Source organism: Echinops telfairi, unplaced genomic scaffold, assembly GCF_000313985.2.
Source record: "Echinops telfairi isolate 266 unplaced genomic scaffold, ASM31398v2 ScPeMD7_7424;HRSCAF=8462, whole genome shotgun sequence".
NCBI lineage: Eukaryota > Metazoa > Chordata > Mammalia > Afrosoricida > Tenrecidae > Echinops > Echinops telfairi.
Window position 1 is genome coordinate 494,379 of NW_022111324.1, and position 20,610 is coordinate 514,988.

At 51.7% G+C, this 20,610-nt stretch overlaps 1 protein-coding gene across 1 annotated transcript in view; it reads right to left on the reverse strand.

The window, feature by feature from the left end:
• Positions 1-1,207: 1,207 nt before the first annotated feature.
• Positions 1,208-20,610, reverse strand: part of OLFML2B (olfactomedin like 2B) — a 38,602-nt gene continuing 19,199 nt past the window's right edge. The window contains exons 4-8 of the mRNA XM_004706777.2: positions 19,045-19,221; positions 13,644-13,869; positions 11,935-12,447; positions 2,961-3,137; positions 1,208-2,253 (exon numbers count right to left, since the gene is read on the reverse strand). Of these exons, the coding sequence (XP_004706834.1) occupies positions 1,652-2,253; positions 2,961-3,137; positions 11,935-12,447; positions 13,644-13,869; positions 19,045-19,221 (1,695 nt within the window). The 3' untranslated portion in view covers positions 1,208-1,651. The remainder of the gene's footprint in view (positions 2,254-2,960; positions 3,138-11,934; positions 12,448-13,643; positions 13,870-19,044; positions 19,222-20,610) is intronic.

Consider the following 20,610-nt stretch of genomic DNA (forward strand, 5'->3'; position numbering starts at 1 on the left):
CTGTGTTAACTGCTCACAGCAACCACAGGAAATGTGTACGGGGCCTGACTCGAGGCCATGCTAAGTTGGACTAGGGAATAAGCAGGTTAATGCCTCTCAGGTGAATGGCCTGAAAAAACGAGCAAGGAAGGTGGCGTGTGATGGTGGGAGAGAAAAGGGTCAATATCACAGAGCTAAAGAGAGCACAGGGGTGAACTCATTCTACCTCCCACACACAGAAGGAGGGCAGGGGGGAGGCTCCTTGGAAGCAGCTGAAAGCCCAGAACAAACTGCAGGCAACACCACTGGACCAAGCAGACCGGGGCAGTGAATTATGGAATGTGGCTCTCCTAGCCAAAGCCTCGACTCCCACCAAACGACCTTTCCCTGCATTGGTCTGGTAGGAAGTGGGTTGGCGGGGGGGGGGGGGGATACAAGCTTTGCCTGTGAGAATTGGAAACAGGATTCCCTGAAATGCCATCCTGCTGCATATAAAATGAGCCCCCTGAGAAGCAGAGGGTGGAATCTCACTACCAGCAAGAGCCAGGAGTGGAGTGTGTCCTCGACCTGAGATCCCTGTGCAGAGAATCTCCTGGATCCAGCTACAACATCAGAAGAGCCGTCGCAGAAACAGGACCAGAGAATGGGAACAGAGGAGTGGACTTCCCTGCCCGTGGAGCAAGGAAAGCCGAGTGCTTTTGTGCAGGATGCTGGCTTGTGGAGTGGGGTGCTTCTGGGCACTTGATTGGTGGCCGGCCCACAGGAGAGGAGCTGAACGCCTTTGGGGTGAGGCTTATTGGAATAGGGTGCCTCTGGGCATGTGGTTCAGGGAGCTGGGTTTGCTAACCCATGGAGCTTAAACTGAATGCCTCGGTGGAAAGCTTCCAGTGCAGTGGTATGCCCCTTTGGGCATTTATTAGTAGACAGGAAAGAACTTTGTAACGTGTCCTAATAAACAACTGTATCCTGAGCATTTCTCACTGGCATTATACTTGTTAACTTCCTCAATAAACCCTTTAATTGTGAATTTTGTCCATGAGTTCTGTGTTTCTATTGCAATAGATTGGAACCCAGAGACGTAAAATAGGGAACATTAATTAAGACAACACAAAACATACGGCCAGGTATACCAGTGAGAAAGCATCTGTAAGTGATTTTAAGTTTTTTCTTTATTAAAAAAAAAGTTTTGTTTTTTTCTGGGTTTTAAAAACTTCTCCAACACATAAAACTCTTTCTCCCCTCCCCTTAGTACTTCTTTCTTGCCTCCTTCTCCACCTCCCACCCCCATCCCCCAGACTCACGGTGTTGTCTGCCTGCAAGACCCACTGAAGAAACCTTTTCAAGAGTTGTGAGCTGGGAGCTGGAGGGGTTGGATTAGAAGGAAGGTGGTCACTGCTCAGAAGGAGAAGTCCATTTGCACAAAAATATAAACTAGGAAGGAGAATGAGACCAGCACATACACGTATGGATTGATCTACAATCCATGTTAAAAAAAAAATAGATCCAACCTGTCATGTTACCATTTGCAATATTAGACAAAATAATATTTTCCACAGCACATACCCTCTGCGCGCGTGCACACACACATGCACACACACACACACACACACACATACACACACACAAGGTGCTAGTGGCCCCTCTGCAGCTTTTGTGCACGGGGAGTGGGCTGTCAGTAGGCAAAGATGACATGGTAGGTGACCTGGTGGCCATTGTCCCAGGCATAGAGCAAGCGGTCCTTGGGGTTATAGTCTATCTGAGTGGTATAGGAATATTCATTTTCAAACAGAAGCCTGGGGACAATCTGCGTGTTGGTGTGGGTGTCGAAGGCATAGGAGATGTTGGCGTTCCTCTGGTTATAGCTGTCCACAGCGTACAGCACCCCACAGATGACAAAGCAGTTGCCGTAGAAGTTTCGCCGGAGCCCCGTCCGCCATGTGGTCTCCTTCTGCATGCTCAGGTCCACGGCATTGAGCTTGCTCAGGATGATGACCTCCTGGCTGAAGCCCTCATCATCCAGGGCGGGGTAGATGAGCCACAGGCCGTTCTCATCCACAGCAAAGTCCACGTTGGAGTGGCCCTGCCACCTCCAGGAAGTGGCCTCCTCATAGGCCACGTCATGGAGCATGGCCCAGGCAGCCACGTAGCGTTGCTTCAGGTCGTACTTAATGATGTTGCGGGTGAAGGCCCGGTTGTAGTAGAAGGCACCATTGTACACCACATGCCCTGTGCCGATCCAGTTGTACGGGAGCTTGTAGGAATTGCTCCAGCGACCTGTGGGGTGTGAGAAGGCAGGACATTAAAGGGCAATGCCACATGAACCCCCTGCTGGCCTGGTGATGGGCAGCCTAGTCTGGAGGCCTCGGTGGGTGTCTTGAGCTTATTTTCTAGTTTTGCGTAACATATGGCTTGACGGTTCTAAGCTGTAGCGTCCTCATCTGCATCACTGTAGTAAGTGTGGCTTGAAAACATGGTCATGGGCTACATGCAGACAACCGAAAAGTGGGTGAAGGGAGAAGTCGGACAGGGCAAGATATGACAAAATACCCATTTATAAACTATCAAGGGCTCATGTGGGAGAGGGGAGCGGGGAGGGAGGGGAAAAATGAGGACCTAATGTCGGGGGTTTAAATGGAGAGAAAATGTTTTGAGAAATGATGTACAAATACGCTTTACACAATTGATGTGTGTATGGATTGGGATAACAGTTGTATGAGCCCCTAATAAAATGTTTAAAAAAAAAAAAGAAAGTTAGATGTTTCACTGCTATTGAGCTGCTCTTCTGCCTTCTGGGCTGAACTTCAGGCCTTCCCATATCCCTGGGCCGGAAGGAGGGGCAGAGGGGGACCTGTCACCACCAAGGAAAGTCTTTCACCATCAGAAGATCTTTACTGTTGTCACCCACCATCCCCACCAAAGAGGCCAGGTCATGGGTCAGCCATGATGAGAAGCAGCCTCTGAGGTGACGCCCTAAGTCATACCTTGTTTGAAGTTTTCCAGGTTCCGGAACTCCACCAGGGTGTTGCCGTAATAGTAATTGGTCACATAAATACGCTCATCCTTAGCCAGCGGGTCCTTCATCCAGGCCCCTTCATTCTGTCCATATGTGTTCTGGGTGGTTGGCCCGGTGATCGTGGAGAGGGTGTCCTTGCACCTTCCTGATGGAGAAGAGGTCAGTGGTTATGTTGGGAAAATGCAGTTGAATAAAGGCCACCCCTAAAATGTTGCTGGCTCCCCTCCCTGGAGTCTAAACTGTTTGGTTGGCTTTAATAGACTGGAGTATCCTAATTCACCTGGCCTCCAGCCTCCTCTCTGCTACTGCTAGGCTTTTACAACTCCAGACACTATGCAATGAACTAGGAGAACAGGAGCACTCGGCATGCGATTAGGCCATTTAACCGGGTTGTCTCACAAAACTATGACCCTAAACCTCGAAAGCAAGAACCCAGAAAGCTGCATCAGCAGCTCTTCTTCTTCATCTTCCTCGCCTCCTATCACCCCACTGTTGACAGATGCATAACATATTAAGGAGAATTACAATAACTGCCCACAAAACCCTACTTTTATTCAACTTTTCATTACTGTTAATTCCCCCTTTCCTCCTGCCTTTCCACTGCTGGTAACCACGGATAAACTTTGGTTTCTAGATATTTGTCCTTTTCTGCCTTCTTAAATAAATGAGATCATTCAATATATGTCCCTTTGTGACCGACTTATTTCACTCAGCATGATCTCTTCAAGGCTCCATCCATCAAGACTTCATTTCCCCAACTGGCTGAGTAGCATTCCGTTGTATGAATATGCCACATTGTGTTTGTCCATTCGTCTGTTGATCGGCATCTCAATGGTTCCCACCTTTTGGCTACTCTAAGTAATGCTACCATGAACATCGGCGTACACATCTCTTTGAGGTTCTGCTCTCAAGTCTTCTGAGTATATACACAGGAGTGGAATTGTCGGGTCATATGGTAGTTCTAATTTTGGGTTTTATTGGTGTTTTCGGAGAATGCGTCACACCGCGTCACACTGCGGCTGTAACATTTTGCATTCCCATCAGCAAAGGACAAGGGTCTCAATCTCCCCACCTTCTCACCAACATGGGTTATTATTGTGAAGCCTTAGCCATCCTAGTGGGAGTGAGCTGGTAGCTCATTGTGGTTTTTATTTGCACTTCTCTGGCTATTGACATTGGATATCTTTTCATGTCTTCAGTTAGATACTTGAATGTTCCATTTGATGAAATCTCCATTCAAGTCCATTGCCCATTCTATGATTCTGTTGTTTCCTATTTATCTTGTCAGAAACGTTGTCTCCAAAGACATACATTCCCTCAGTCAGTAGCTTATCTTTTCACTTATCTAGTAGTGTTTCAATGAGCAACAGTTATCAATTTTTTTTAAATGAGCTCCTATTTGTTTCATCTTTTGCTGCATATGCTTCTGTTATTAGATACTCCATTCTTGAAAGCTAAGGCCTAAAGTAAGGTGACCAGACATCCCGCTTTTGGCGGGACAGTTCCAATTTTTAACATTTTTTCCTGCGTCCAGCGGCATTTTAAAAAAATCCCAATTTTTGGAAAGAATACACGACAAGCTAGGGTATATGGTTTTCGGCCGCCATGTGGCTATTTCGCCAGGATATGAGTTTTATCAATGGTGTCCCGCTTTACCAATGTTAAAATCTGGTCACCTAAGCCCAAAGCCTTGTCCTTTGCTTGTTCTATGAATTTTATGGTTTTAGTTTACATATCTAGGCCCTTAATCCAGTTTGAATTTCCTTTTCATTATGCTGTGGGGCCAAGGAGACCTGAGGTCAAGGGGGGAGGTGGGCTGCGGGTTAACCATTGGGCTGCTAACTGTAAAATCAGTATAGTAACACAGATGGAGTCAGTGCCTCGGCTCGGTGCCAATGTCCTTTTGTCTGCAGGAAGCAGGCCATCCCAGCTTGTAGCCTGGCAGTCTGCGTAGCCAGGACCTCGGCGCCGCTCTCCACGTGCCTCAGCACAAAGAGGACAAGGCAGGGAAGATGAGTGTGACCTCAGCGCATTTGACAAGGATAAGACAAGGACAAGGATTAGAAAGCCAGGAGGCCCAGCCCGTCTTCACAGCCTTAGACGCTGGGCCTGCCAGCTGCTTGCCCGCTTGACAGCAAACCGGCAGCCTTTGAGAGAAAACTCTCCAAGTTGATTGCTCGTCAAGAGTCATGAGAGGAAGCGGAGAGGCAGGCCAAAGAGAAGAGACAGCGCAGCCTGCGATTCATCTAAGCTTTTCCCTCAAGCCCAGATGCTGGAGATACGGGGCTGATGGATCTGACCAACCCCGCGCACTTTCTGGGTGGAGCTCATTGAAATTCAGGAGTGCTGGAGCTAACCTGGCCCTGCTGCAGAGGTCAGCAAGGTCTGAAAAGATGGGCTCTCCCCCTTAGCAAGGAGCCCCGGTGGTGTAGCAGGTTAAGCATGGGTTCCTAACCACAAAGTCATCAGTTCAAATCCACCAGTCACTTTGAGGGGGAGAGAGATGAGGCTTTCTGCTCACGTAGAGAATGATAACCTTGGGATCCACAGGGACCGTTCTTCCCTGTCCTGAAGGGTAGACTCTCTAGATGAGCTGGAACTGACTTGATGGCCGTGTGATTGGTTTGAGTTTGGGTCCTCCTTAGAACATCAATCTGCTCGTTGGCAGTGAGTGAAGAGAATACAATGTAAGCACACTGCTTCCTCTACGGGGGACCTGACGACCCCAGAGGACATCGATGAGAGCATACACTGTGTGCACCATCGGTCGACTCCTTCCTTGTGTCTGCCACCCACGAAGGCTGGACATGGCAGAGAAGACAAGGGAACGTCTGAAAATCTGGAATTCTCTTTCCTTTCGGTCTCTCCTTGTCAGGAAGCCGACGGTCGAGACTGTTGGTGGAATGTGTGCTCAAGAAAGACCAGTTGAGTTAGTGTTCTGCGGTGATTTCACTGTTCTGGTAAGAACAAAACGTATGTGGATGTAGGAGCTGAGACACTGGGCCTTTTCATCAGTTTGATACACAAATGCTTTTATGTTTGCGTTACGCCATCTAATTGGCACGATGCAACAGGAAGAATAAAATTAAAATTTTTATCTTTACCTACAAAAGAGCTCTCTCTGGTGCCAGAGTAGGTTATGTGTAAGGCTGTTAAACACAAGATTAACAGTTCAAAACTACCAGCTGCTCTGCAGGAGAAAGATGAGGCTTCTTGCTCCCCTAACGAGCCAGTCTCGGAACCCCCCAGGGGCCGTTCCACTATGGTCCTATAAGGCTGCTATGCCTCGGAATCAACTTGATGGCACTTGAGCGAATGACAGTGGCAAGGAAGAGCGGATAAAAAACCACCATGGCACGTCGAATGAGAGGCCATGGAGACGGAAGAAGGCGCTCACGGTCCCTTTGCAGGCTGTGTGAGCTTGGAGCCCGCGTTTTCATCGGGCCCTGAGCTCCACCCAACATGTAGCCAGCCCTGGCCGGGCTCCTTCCTCGGGTGCTTTCGTTGGCTCTGGTCCTTCTGTGTGCTGTGCCACCTGCCCCCTCTGCCTCCACTGTCCAGTCAGCTGGGTCAGCAGCACTTCCGAAGAGAATCTCTGGCTGCTGAAGGTCCCCGCTCCCCACACTGTGGCCCTGACACATGGCTCCACCACAGTGCTCACCCCTCTGAGCTGCAAGTGTATTTACACACTTGTCTCCAGGGAAGGGCACGCCCAACCCCTGCAGCGCCTGCCCATTGCCAGCACCCAGCACGTCTCTTCAGTATGTCTCTGCTTTGAGAATCTGTCACTTTGAGAATCAGGTCCTGACTCCTCATCCCTTTGAAACTGGGCCCTGCCGTTGTATCCCAGAATTCCATGCAGCACACATCCCTTGCTAATCCTGAGGAATTCCTTCTCACTACCACATCCACCTGGACACACGCTGTCCTCTCTGCCTCGGGGGTGGGGGGTGGGGGGTGTCTCCCGCTGCCCAGGGAGCGCGTGCTCCCATGCAGATGGATCTGCAGGGTTAGCACTGACATACCTGCACTGGCCCATGCACAGCTCCACTGCCACCATTAGCACCCCTGCCGGGTTGCCTTCCAGAGGCTTCCAATTTGTGCTTGTGTGTGTCAGAGGAGAAGTGTGCTCCACAGAGTTCTCAAGGGCTGGGGTTGTTGGTTTTTTTTGTGTGTGTGTGTGGGGGGGGGTTGGGCAGATCACCAGGCCTTTCTTCTGAGTCACCTCTGGGTAAACTCCAAACTTCTGCTTTTAGGGGGGCAGCCAAGCATGCTAACCATTTGCACCCCCTGGGGACCTCCTCATAGTGAGTGCCTATCCGATGCCAATGCTGACTTGGCTCACACACTCAGATCTTCACAGCCCAAAGAAGTGCTGGGCGGGCGGAGGCCAGGACTTGTTAGCCTGACAGAAGAGGCCGGGGCTTTATTGTGTCTTATCCACTTCCGAGGAACTAATTTGTCCCATATCACACGCTCAACTGCCATCGAGTCAATCCTAACTCCTAGCGACCCTGAAGGCCAGGGTAGAACTGCCCCGTGGGTTTGGAGACGTTCTCCCGGGGAGCAGCTGACGGCCTGGGTAACAACCCTGTGCGTGACCACTCCGTCACAGGGTCCCTTGGCCCTGTGCTGTAAAACAGCCAAATTCCCAAGTGGTTTACAGGGATAGGATTAGATGAGCCTGCAAAAGGACAGAGTGGCTTCATGCTTGTGAGGTGTGTGTGTGGGGGGGGTGGGGGGGTGCTGGTCTAGTGGCAGGGCGGCCAACCAGAACTTTCTGGGTCCCGAGTCTGGGCACTGAGGCGGCTCTGGGAAGCATTTCTCCCTCCTCTGTCGGTGGCCTCACTTTCCTCAGGCTGCCTCAGCAGACTTGCCTCCCAACAGGGACAGGCGGGGCGCCAGCTCACACCCAGAGTGGGCTGGCCGCCGGGGTGGGGTGAGGGGGTGGGAGAGGTGGGGGTGGTCTGAGGTGCAGTGTGTTGTGGGGAAGACCTTCACAGATCATGATCTTTCCTAGATTCAAGTCTGAGACTGGCTCACTCTGGAATCGCCGCAATCCTGACACTCCTCTTTGTCCGCTCTTCCCACTCCTTGCCCCAAACCAGCCTCTTCTATTAAAAACAAAACAAAACAAAAACAGAGGCCGTGACTGCCCTCATTAGTGTGCACTCTGCAAAGCCTTGGCCACATGGCTGCGTTCCTAGGCAGTGGTCTGAGGACCCCTACCACCACCACCACCACCACCACCACCACAAGGAGCGTGGACCCTTCCTCTCACAGCCTGGCTCCCTCGCTGTCACCATCTCCTTGCCCCATCCTAGAGCCATCCTAGAGCCAGATGTCTTGTCTTCAAGACCCAGCACAAACCCAAACGGACTCTGCTTTAAAACGGCCCTGAGAATTTCATGGATCCCCGAGGACACCCAGAGACAAAAACCAGGCCTGGAAACCTGCGATCCAGTGTTCCTTTTAAAAACAGCCCCATTTAAAACCACATCTTAAACAGCTCAAAGTCAACGCTGACGGATATTTCAAACAGCAACGACTCGGAGCGCAGTGAGTCAGCATCCTGGGTCTCTTTCAGCCAAGTGGCAGCGGCTGATCGAAATGATGGGGCGGACAAGTTGGCAGGGAAGGGGCGGGGCTCCAGAGGAGGTCCCCGAGGGAAATCCCACCCACCAGCCTGAGGGTGCCACCTGACAGTGATAAAGGATTATAAATGAGCCCTGAAAACAAACTAAACTTGCCCAAATTCCACATCTCCGGAACTGCCAGACCATCCTTATTCTCGAAGCAAGCCGGCCGACCTCCCTTTCAATTTTTGAAATAGTGGTGAAAACCTGGACCACAAAAAACCAACTCCCGAAACCCTCATTCAGGCCATGAAGTCATCGTGACCCTACAGGACAGGGGAGAGCTGGTCTTGTGCAGTGGTGGGATTCAGCCGGCTCACGCCACTTTGGTAGGACTGTTCCCTAATATTTTGTTGACTTTGGTGAACTTGTGGCTAACATGGCACTTGTAATCAGGGTCCTCTCTGAGGTGGGCAGTCGACCAAAGTGGAAATCACGTATTTGCACTCCTCGCTCTTCTTGAACGTTCACATCATGTCCAGCCATCCGTGGCCATCAGCAAATCAGATGGAACTCTGTTCAGAATATGTGTTTGGTCATCGCATAAAACTCCTTATACTTCTGAGGAACTGCTACATGTGTAAGCACTGACATTTGTGGCTTCAGGAAACACACACAGCACGTAAAGAGAGAAATTGCCAGACAACCAGAGGTGCCACGCTGTCATGCCCTTCAGCTTTGTGACGCCCCAGATTCCCACAAGATACTGTGAGTGAACGACGCACTTCCTGAAAGTGTTCAAAGAGCTGAAACATTGTGCGCACAGTCGCTGTGAGCTCGGGAGAAGTGGGAGGGGTTCCAAAGATGAGCAGAATGTGTTCAGAGAAGAGATATCTTGCCTGTTTCCAACACAGGCCACATACTGCCTATGGTCTAACTGCCCTCCTTTTAAAGGAATGGGGTCCAATCCTACAGTGAAAAGATGGGTAAGGGTAGATCACACAGCCGAGGATGCTGGGATAAAAGTGAAGGATATTGCAAGTGAGGATGCCAATCAAGGAGCAACACGGAAATAGCTTAAATAACAGTTTTATTACTTTTGTCAGGTATTTAATACTTTTCATCAGTATTTTAAAATTCTTAGAACAATCTAATTTTTTGAACCTCTTTTATTGTTCTTATTTAAGTATTAACTCAATGAAATAACAAACTACCTTTCAGTATGTCTGTCACCTTTTAATACTTGATATCGTCATTAGAGCAGGGAAATTGTCATTGAATTATCTGAATCCCATCCCTGCCCCTGTGTCAATTAGACGACTTCTATACGTACAATTTAGCAGCACTGTCTACATTGAAATTGTGCGGCTATTATCTTCTTTTCCAAACCGTGAAGCCAGTATCGGCGTAAGTGCAAAGCCCGCTGACAAAACCCTCCACCGCCCAAGCCCAAATCTCCCTGCCATCAGGTCAGTTCTGCCTCTCAGGGTCCCTACAGGACAGAGGAATCCTACTCTGCAGTACTTTCGAAGCTGTAAGTCTTTACCAAAGCCGGTTCTCACATTGTTCTCCCTCAGGACGGCGGGTGGGATCCAACCACTGACCTTTTGGTTCATAGCCCAATGCTTAACCCGCCGCACTACCAGGCTCCATCCAACCCTGATGACCACTACTAATTTTGGGGTTCTGTATATATGCACATTTGACATAAGCGAAATCATCCCCCATTTGTCCTGCTGAGACTGACATTTCGCTCAGCCTATTTTCACAGGCCAGCCATGTTGCCACCCCCTCCGTCTTTCAAGAAAACACTACATGTGGGCCCATGTCCCTGTGGTTTTTTGCAGTAGAGGCAAGAGTGCCATTAGTTCTGGGAAAAAAGGGTATTTTGAAACAGAAGCTTAACTCCAGATTCCACATGGTGATGCCGTTCTAGTTAAACCAAATACAGTCAGGCTAGCAGCATAGCATGTACCCTGCTACGGGGCATCAGCATCTCAGCAAGGCCACCGGAAGGAGGCAGAGACCTGACCGAGCCCAGAAGGGTGCAGGTGGGGAGTTGCACCAGAAAGACTTGCCGCTGGCCACACCCAGGGGAGGGAGGCTATGGAGACAGCAGAGAACGCCACCTGTGGCAAGGAGGTCATTGATGGGTGAGGTTCCCAGGCTGTGGACATGCCAGGGCTGTGGGGCCTCCCTAACAGGACTGCAGCACCTGCAGAGGGGCCAGGCTGCAGTGCAGCTGAAGTTGTGGAGATATGAGGAGCCTTAGGGGCTCACTCCACAGGAGAGGGGAGGTGGAGTGCTGGGCTTAAGGGTTGTGTTCCAAAGAGCACACTACGGAGGTCCTTCACAGCTGGTACCGAGGTAGGGGGCCACTGCTCAGACCCTAGGGAATGCTGTGGAAATTGAGCAGGACCCATAGCTTCAGGAACTCAATGATTCGTGTACTAAAGAATCAGCCTTCTTCTCTGTGGTCAGTGTGCTCAGAAGGAAACGAAAGAAGACTCCTGTTTCCACCTCTGGCCTCTTGCTCAGCTTCCCCCAGGTCAGGGGTCATGAGCTTTGGCCCTGAAGCCTCTCTTATGCCCTATTTCCCGTTTTGCCATTATTGGGAATTTCCCCCCATGGGGACCCTTCATTACAGTCGATTGCTGAATCACTGTGCCACCAAGGCTCCTTGTGGCTTGTTCACATTACTGCAGAGGACGACACAGAGGGTCATAGAGGAAAGGGTCATCAGCTAATTTCTAGTTTCAACTGAGGGCATCTTAACTCTAGAACCCACCCATCTTGTTACGTATGTACTTTCATGTTACGTGTTTTCCTCTAATGCATCCCTTCCTGTTCGGTATGTGGATGACGTGGTTTGCATGCCCGAGATTAAACAAGCCTGTGAGAGAATATATTAGCTCTCTCTTGATCCTGCCATCGAAAGAGGTGAGCCCTTGCATGCCTTTTCTGATGTTTCTCCAATTTACCCTTCAATTACACAACTGCCCCAAAGACTCATTGAGTTGTGGGGGCTGGTCACCCACATGTGTATATGATGGGAATTCAAAATATTCATGGAAAAATGGAATGAGCAAAGAATGGACTTCTCTCCGGGACTTTTGGAAGCTCTCTCATCCATGGAGAAGCTCCCTGCATTGTCACTGGCAGATACATCACCCTAGGGGTTAAGGTTGATTGAACATCTTCAAACACTAAACACTTGTTGTTGGTTGAAAGGCATCATTTCATTTTGGGTTTCTTTATGAAGGAATGTCAACATCTAGCTCCTCCCTCTGTTTCCTACCTGCTCCCAGAGCTCAGGGGCTCAGGTTACTGTAGGATGAACCCCAAGATCAAGTGGAATTGACTCACCTATGACATTCCGGATGTCATCTTCCTCCTCAGGGCTCAGGGTGGGGCTGGCAAGGCTTGTGCCCTGCCCAGCAGTCGCATCTTTCTCCAGCGAGTCTGTGCTGCCTGTGGTGGGAGACACAGGGGCCATCGGGGTACCTTCCGTAGATGTATCCTCGGGCTCTACTGCTGGGAGAGCTGAGGTTGGAGATGGCTGGGTAGTGTTCTGTGCCACGGTGGTCGCTGGCCACGGAGTAGAAGGTGTGAGGTTTGCCTCCTCTGTGGGGTTTGTAAATACAGGGGTGGCTCGGGGTGTTGTTGACAGTTGTCTGACCGACCCAGAGAGAGTAGGGTCAGTGGTCGTTGAGGCGGAGGGCCGTGGCGGTGCTGAGGACATGGCCATGGTCGGAGTGCTCTGGTCAGTTGTCACAGCTGCTGGTCTCTGGGTGGTGCTGGTCAACAGGTGTTTGTGTCTCAGGAGCTGATCTTCGATCAGCAAATCCATCCCATTCTCACCACTGAAAAAGTCGTCCTCTGCAAAAGGAACACAGGCTGATCGGTATGTAGCCCTGAACCACTTCCAGATGACCACGGGCCTGTGGTGTGGGGAACACAACATGGCACCTGCTTTAAAGGTGGAGCCCACCCAGCTGGGATCGAAGACTGACAGCGGCTACAAGCGGATGTGAGACGGAGCAAGCGTCGAAGGAAACTATTCCCTGGAGGCTGTAGCCGTACTCAACCCAGGTGCCCTTGGTAGCATCTCAGAGGCTGCAGAGTCAAGGCTATTAGCTTGATGGCTGGGAGGGAGTTAGTCACCCACTGCTTCAACAGGTCTGCCTGGATCATGCACAGCAACAGTGAGCAACAGGAACATCTGCGTGCAGGGGAGCGATTAAACTACAGATATGAGGAGGCTTCAACAAGTCTCTAGGGAAATTCCATGATCTTTCCATTCCGCATTGTCATGAATTTTTTGGAAAGCCCCTGAGAGAGTGCACTTAAAGATACTAGGAAGGGAAAAACATTGTAGCATAGCGGAAGGAGAGCCCAGAGAACTCCGAAGGAAGGGACGTGTGCAGCAGTAAGTGGTCAGGATGGTCCTGGTTGAAGATGGAGAGATAAGAGCTGAGGCGTAAAGCAGGCAAGAGAGTTAGCCAGGTGACTGGGAGGGGGTCGGGGGCAGAGAGCAACACCGGAAGAGCAAATGTTAAGGAAACAAGATAAGGATGATGGGAAAGGGGTAGCCCATGTCTGTGAAAAAGGAAGGGCAGTGACAGAAGGGGAAGGAGATGAAAGGAGCCCTGGGACCGGATGCCTAGTCCCTTAGAAGTGAGGAACAGGCAGGAGGAGCCCACAGGGTGGCCAGCCCTGAGCAAGCCATTTCCCCTCCAAGCCTCAGATTCTTCATCTACAAGGGGGAGGACCAGAGTGGAGGGCACTGAAGCCCCTTCTCATTCAGCCCCCCTCTGCCATGGTCTTCTACAAGGCCAGGGCAGTGACTTGCCCAAGGCCACTCAGCAGGTTGTGAGGAAAGGCAGCGAGAAGGATGGATGGCAGGTAGGTAGCTTGGCACAGGCGGAGATGACTGCACTGGCTCTGAGGGACCACACACCCTGGACTGCAGGAGGGGGTGTGGCTTGCAGGAAGCATGTCCCCACCAGAGTCTCATCCAAATGGTGACAGCCTCCCTGTCTGATTCCTGGGCATCTCTGCTGACCCCAACTCACGCTGCTCTTCGAGGTCGTTCTCTTCCTCGGGGTCCTTGGCTTTGTAGTAGGTGATGCCCCGGATAACTGTAGGCTTAGAGGCAGGCCGGCCCCTCAGGTGGACCTGTCTCTGCAGGGGCCGCTGTGGCTTCACCACCTCCGGAGGGGTCAGGGGCCTCGTGTGCAGGAACTTGATGGAGTTGATCTGCTGGGACACGGTTTCTTCCTGCAGAAATCGCTCCTCATACTGCAGCCAGAGGGGACACAAGGGAAGGTGAGGTCATTGCACGTGGGCGGTGTGGTCAAGCTGGCAATGCTGGAGGGAAAACACAGTCACTGAGTCCATTCCGATCGATCGTAGTGACCCTATAGGACAGAGTAGAACTGCCCCTATGGGTTTCCGAGATAGTACATCTTTACAGGAGCAGGCAGCCTCTCTCCCAAGGAGCGACTACGAGTTCAAACCCCCGATCCTGCGGTGAGCAGCTCAGTACGTGATCCACCAAGGCCATTCATAAGAACAGCTACGTCGCACTGGCTCCCCAGGGGACAGTTCAAACCCACCCAGTGGCTCTGAGGGAGAGAGGCCTGGAGAGCTGCTTCCATCAAGATCGCAGCCAAGAAACCCCAGGGGCAGTTCTGTTCTGTCACATGGGGTCTCTATCAGGGACAAAACCTTCTTACGTAGCGTTTCTGGGCCTCCGTCTCCTCATCTGCCACAGGAGCGATAAAATTAGTTCCCACCTAAATTGCTCAATCGCAGCAAATCCCAGGGAAATGGCTACACTGGCAATTGCATCAAGTCAAACGGCGCTTTCCAATCCAAGAGAGCTTCAAAAGACTCGTGGGAAATGGACTGAAAAACAAATGCACTTTCCCAGAAACGTTTCGCTGCCTTCTCATGGGCAAGCCCACGACCTGGTGTCTGGGTGTCTTGAGAGCTCAGTGGGAACGCTTCTGTATTCTGGTCACGTGGTTCCCAGAACAGCGGCCCAAGAATTGGCCTCTGTGTCCACAGTGTGGCTCAGTTTTTGGGTCCTTCCTTGGCCTGTCCGGTGCCCCCACCCCCCACCCCTTCCCAAGGTCACCATTATCCACCTTCAAGAGCAGAAGACTTTGGGCAAAGGGCCTGTGAGCTGGCTGTGCTCAGAGTCAGGGGCCCCATAAGCGGGTTCAGCTCTTGCCAGGCAGTGAGTGGCTCCCTAAGGGAACTGTGCAGGGCCCTGTGGGCTGTGTGCCTGACCTTGCTCTTGGGAGGAGTCAAATGACAAAATCATGACATCATCTAAGCCATGAGGAAAAAACCCTTCTCCCAGGAGCTGCTGGGGAGCTCCCCCAAATGCTGTGAATCTAGGCCTTGGGGAAATCCCCCAGGCAGCGGAGCCCACTTGGGAACAAAACCTCTGTCCCCGGATGCCCAGGGCCTGGAAGGGCAGAGCAGGCCTTTAGCTGGCAGAAACCCTGTGATAGAGGCCAACTTCCTCAGGTTGCACACGAGGAACCAAACCCCAGCACTGGTTTTGACCTTTAAAATCTGGCCCCGAGCGATCCTGATTCCTCTTTCCCAACCACACCCCCAAGTCTCCACTCACTTCCCATGACAAGCAAGTCTGTCCAGATGGCACAGGAAACATGACAGCTCCTGCACAAGCATCCTTCCCCACCAGCGCATAGTGGTGGCTGGCTCCTGGAAGGCAGGGGGCACCTTTCTGCCAGCCTCCTCTGCCAGGGACCAAAGAATTGCCCAGAAGCAACACGCAGACATGCCCGACTGTGTCCTGGAAGGCCCTCTACTCCTGCTTCCCGCCCCTCCCTCCATTTCCCATTCTTGGTGGTGAACTGCCCTTGATTAGTAGTAGAGGGGGATACGTGGTTGGTGGTGATGATATTTTACAAGCACCTACTATGTAGACCGACAGGTTCCTTCTAGTAACGCTAACCCTTACAAGAATCTGGCCAAGGTCAGTTTCATTATCCCCATTTTATAGACAGGGGCTCTGGTGGTACAGTTATGTGCTTGGGTGCTAACCCCGCAGCTCGGGGCAGAAAGACCTGGCAACCTGGCATACAGATACGGTGAAGGAAAACCTTACGGGGCAGGTCTACTCTGTTGCAGGGGCTCGCTGAGCCAGAAACAAATTGACAGCCTCAACAGCAGCATTTGCCCGGGAAGGCTTGGAATGATTTAGTGACTTGGTTGATGAAAGTCAATTAAGTGACTGAGTGGTGTGCTTCTGAAATCACACCGTTCTTCAGTGGCTCCAGGACTGCCTGCCTTCTGAGTTTCTGCTCTTGTCTGTCCACAGGGACTGGCTGGCCATCAGAAACTTGCCTACATCCCTTGGGCCATGGTCTGGCCACTGTCCAGCAGACTTGGGGATCCCTCACTTCCCACAGGGCAGAGCTGCCTGGGAGGCTGACAAGAGGCCCCGGCCACAGCCCTGGACGCAGACGCCGAGGGGTATTTAATTGATGGACTCTTGTTTTCCCTCTGCATCACAAAAGCAAGTTGTCATTTCTTCGTGGCAAACCCCAGGAACTGTCTTTAATTCCAGGCTCTCAGGGATGGGCGGGGACGGCAGTTCTTTTTCCCAGCCAGGGAGATGGAGCAAGACCACGGGCAGCCTTTGCCAGAGAACATATAATTTCCTTGGATCCACTGGAGACAAGCTTCATTGGGCGGCAGAGCCCCCACCAAGCTCTGATTTCCTTTCTGTTCATCCAAAGTCTCGGGTATGACTTAAACCACTGGTGTCCTGATGTTCCTGCACACCCCCTGCCCTCTCCACTCCCAACCCAGCCGCTACAGCCCCTTGCCAAGCGCCCCCCCCCTCCCCGGCAGGGACTTTCTTGGAGAAGAGCCTCCAACAAATTGCCACTCACCGTTTTGAGAAACCCCTGACCTCAGCTACAAAAACCCTGAAAATAAACAGCTGAAGCCCATACACTCCAGTGGCCTCCTTTTCAACATCTAGGGTTTACCAGGGAGACTGGGGGGACACAAAGGGAGAGGAAGAGCCTCCCCTCTGGTCTCCTTCAGCACATCCCCCTTCTCAGCCTACCCGCCCCCTCCCCCCATTGCCCTCCCATCACTCTGGCTGGGTGGGTTGTGATAAATGGGCACTTGAGGAGGGGAGAGGACTCTGCTGACCAAGGAGAACAGACGCTTGGGTGTGTGATTTGGTTTGCTGTTTGCCCTCAGGAAACCCGAACTGGGTCCTGAACACACCACATAATGTGTCATCAAGGCAATGGATGGAGCCTCCAGCTTCTCCGGCCGGGAAACTGGAAGTCAGAGAGGGCAGGGACCCACACCCGGGTGCCCTGCTCGGCTGGCCAGACTGAGCGAGGATGCCAGCAGGGCTGCGGTAAGATGGAGGGCCCAGGTGTGATGAGTGGAGGCCCCCAGTCCCTGGCAGCCCAAGGCCCTCTGATTCTTCAGTGTATGAGCTCAACACTCAGACATGACCCGTAAGCAGACTAAACACACACTCAGTAGCGAGTATAGAAATAATTTTTGAAGGAATCTGATATTTCCCCAAACCATCAAAGTAGTCATCATGGGGAAAACCAGAAAATGATTGGCCTTCTGTAGACTGATTTTATGGTTTGGAATCATTTTGCTTTTGGGTAGCATTTGGGGGAGGGTGGTCCCACAATCGTCCCAGTGCTTGTTGCCTTTAAAGTCCTAGCCAGTCTGCCATCTTGCCAGTGGGACACGTGTGCCCAAGATTCCCCAAGCCCACAGCTGCTGCCGCTTGGCACCGCTGTGAAGGGTTTCTTTCCCCAGATATTCCAAGCACACGTACCCAGCCCTGTTTAGTACCTCTCTTACCCCAATGCCTAATGCCACTGCCACACAGTCCTTCAGAGCAAGGCTTCCCAGTCATTTCTCACATGGAGAAACCAGCTCAGGGGAGCTGACTGGCCCAGGCCCTGCTCAACGCACACCCGCCTGCTGCCTGAGACAGAGGGTGCCCACTCCCCAGAACCAGCGTGCCACCGCTCAGCGGGCCACCACTAGCCTGCGGCAACCAGCTAGGTTCAGCAAAAGCCAAATCAACCACAGGGTCATCATTGATCCCAAGTCACAGCGACCTATAGGACAGAGTAGCACTGGCCCATAGCCATCCTGAAGCTGTCATCTTTATGAAAAGGGAGCCCCTGGTGGTGCCACGGTAAGCAGTTGGCTGCTAATGGGAGGGGGTCTGCCGGAGAGAGAGGTGGCGGGGAGCCCCTGTACTGTCCTAAACGGTTGCTGCGTCAGACTTGAAAGCAATGGGTCTTTTGGTGGTTGTATTTAATTTGCATGGGAGCGGATGGCCACATCTTTCTTCTACAGAGGAGATGACAGGTTTGGACTAATGGCCTTTTGGTTAGCAGCCGAGTGCTTGAATCGCTGCGCCACAAGGGCACTCAAAGAAGCATGGCCTCTCTAATGCTGCTACCCTCCCCAGTGGCCCCAAGCCCCTTTTATAATCCTCTCCTCAGCCTTACCTTGCTAACAGCGTCCTACATTCTTCAAGCCCTGCCTTCAATATTTTGAACTGTGTCCCTTTTCATGCTTTGGGGTTCTCTCCCAAATTAGTGTCTGTTTCTTGAACATCCATGTAGGAGCTAGCCAGCACACTGGAAGCATGTTTCACCAGCGGCGCATAAACATAGTGTGCTAACTGAGGCCAAATGAAACAGGCACTCGAAGGGGCGGGGCTTTTAAAACATTGGTCTTTTTAGCATCTCTCAAATCATGTTATACAGAATCTGCTCCCTACCTGGGGGACAAGGGGCAGAACTTGGTGAGAAGATAGTGCCTGAGCCTCCGGCCACTCCATCCTGGCAGAGCTGAGACACCGGGACCTGACCTGGACCCCTTTCCTCATCTCTCACTTGAGGCCACTGATCTCTGAGCGGGGGGAAGACTGCAGTTATGAAAGTGCAGTGTGAATCAGAAAGTGCCTGATTAATGGGGCAGGAGTCCTGGTAGTGTAGAGGTTAGGTATTAGGCTACGATCCGCAAGGTCAGCTTTTCGATCCCACCAGCCGCTCTGTGGGAGAAAGACGAGGCTTTCCACCCCTGTAAAGAGTTACAGTCTCAGAACCCCACAGAGGCAGTGCTATTAATCATTATGCCGTGACCCCTGACAAACAGCAGTAAGCTCCTCCTCACTCTAAGTGCAGGGGTGGGGCGGGTGGCAAAATGGGCAGAGACTAAATCTCCGGAGAGCCAGGTTGGAGTCCCGGCCGCATCTGTACTCACTGAGCCTTTCTGGACTACATGGGTGAAACAGTATAATGACTATGGAAGGACCGGGATCTGAACAGCTCTGTGCACAGGTGAGACGTGGTCTCCGGCCTGCGGGATCTGGGATCAGAGGCGGGGCACTGGGGCAGGGGGTGAGGGTGGGTGGTGGTGGGGTGTTACCTCTGGGTGGGCATAGGCTGCGGCCGCGTCTCTCTGCAGGGCTGCCCGGATGTCTGGCATGCTGTCTAAGACATTAGTAGAGCAGTTCTCTTTGCCTCGCTTATTCATCTCGGTCTGCATTTCTTCCATATCCTCTTTGATCTGTTCGTTTCCCTTGGTGAGATTTCTAGAAACTTCCTGAGGAAAGATTTAAAATAACGATTTATTGGAGTGCTCTGAGGATGGGCAGAACACAGCTGACTGAGAAGCCAGTCATCTGGCTGTTGGAGCGTCAGTGTGCCTAGTTCCGTGCTGAGGCCTGGGGTTAGGCGCCAGGCAGCCCCCTAGTTAGTACACCCAATTGTTGGGGAGACTGTCCAGTACCTCCTTCCAACCAACCGTGCCTTGAAGTGGCCTCCAGCCCATGGTGACCCCAGGTGTGTCAGAGTGGACCTGGGCTCTATTAGGGTTCCCAGTGACTGATTTGTCAGAAGGTGCCTTTCTTCCAAGGTGCCTCGGAGTGGATTTGAACGTCCAACCTTTCGGTTAACTGCTGAGTAGTTTTACCTTTTGCACCTACAGGCCTCCTGGCTTTTTCTGCCATTTTCAACAGGCTGCCCTTATCCAGGGATTCAGAGCTTTACAAAAATTCCACCCATGTGTACCTCGCACATGTGGATTGAAATGAGGGATATTTTTTCCTTTTTTCATTTTGCTCCACATGGGTATATTACCCTCAAGATTTGGTGCGCCATGGTGGGGTTTGCAGGCACACTCCCAATTCTGTGGAGACATAACCAATACTCTCCCACTCGGTGAGTTCGTGAAGCGATTTTAGAACAGGCTACCAAAGAAATCAATGTACCCTTCTTTTCTAGTGGCATTTTAAATACATGTTACATTAAAAAAAGGTAAAAAATAAAATGATGGGCTGGCTTCAAACTTTCCTAACTATCCATCAATGTATGGAGAAGAGTTTCCCGTTGGTTCCCAGAGGCGAGAAGGAGGGGGAAGAAAAGTTACTGGAGATGAAGCAAGCAGGTCAGTCACAGGAAGTGTTTGCTTTCCATCTCCTTTAACAAAACAGACGGGCAGGTGTAGCAGCTCAGACAAAGGCAGGCACCGCCCTGCAGCCTGGTGAGATGCGCCACATGTCCAAGAGGACATGTGGACATGTTATTATGCAGGATGGTGTGATAGCTAGACACTGCAGCTCCAGGGGACACTTGGGGGGGGGGTGCTCTAGGGGCTGCCCAGAAGAGCCCTGGAGATGCTTGTTAAAATGAACCAGGCTCCAGAACTCCCATCCAGGCCACCCTTGCAGCGCCTCACTGCGTGCCAGATTCCACCCTGGGAGGGATCGGTGTGTTGCTCGGGGCCTAGGCCGAGCCTGCCTTTTCCAAACTGCACAGCATTCACAGTGAGCAGGGACGCTCCAAAGAAAGATCTGGTTTCAAGATTACGCAGAATGAGCAGGCTGACTGCGTGTGCAGTCACTCCTGTTAGGGGCTGTCAGGAACAGTCAGTGCAATGGGAAAGAGCGTGGATTTTGAAGGGACCATCTGACAGCATCTCAGTGCGCTCATC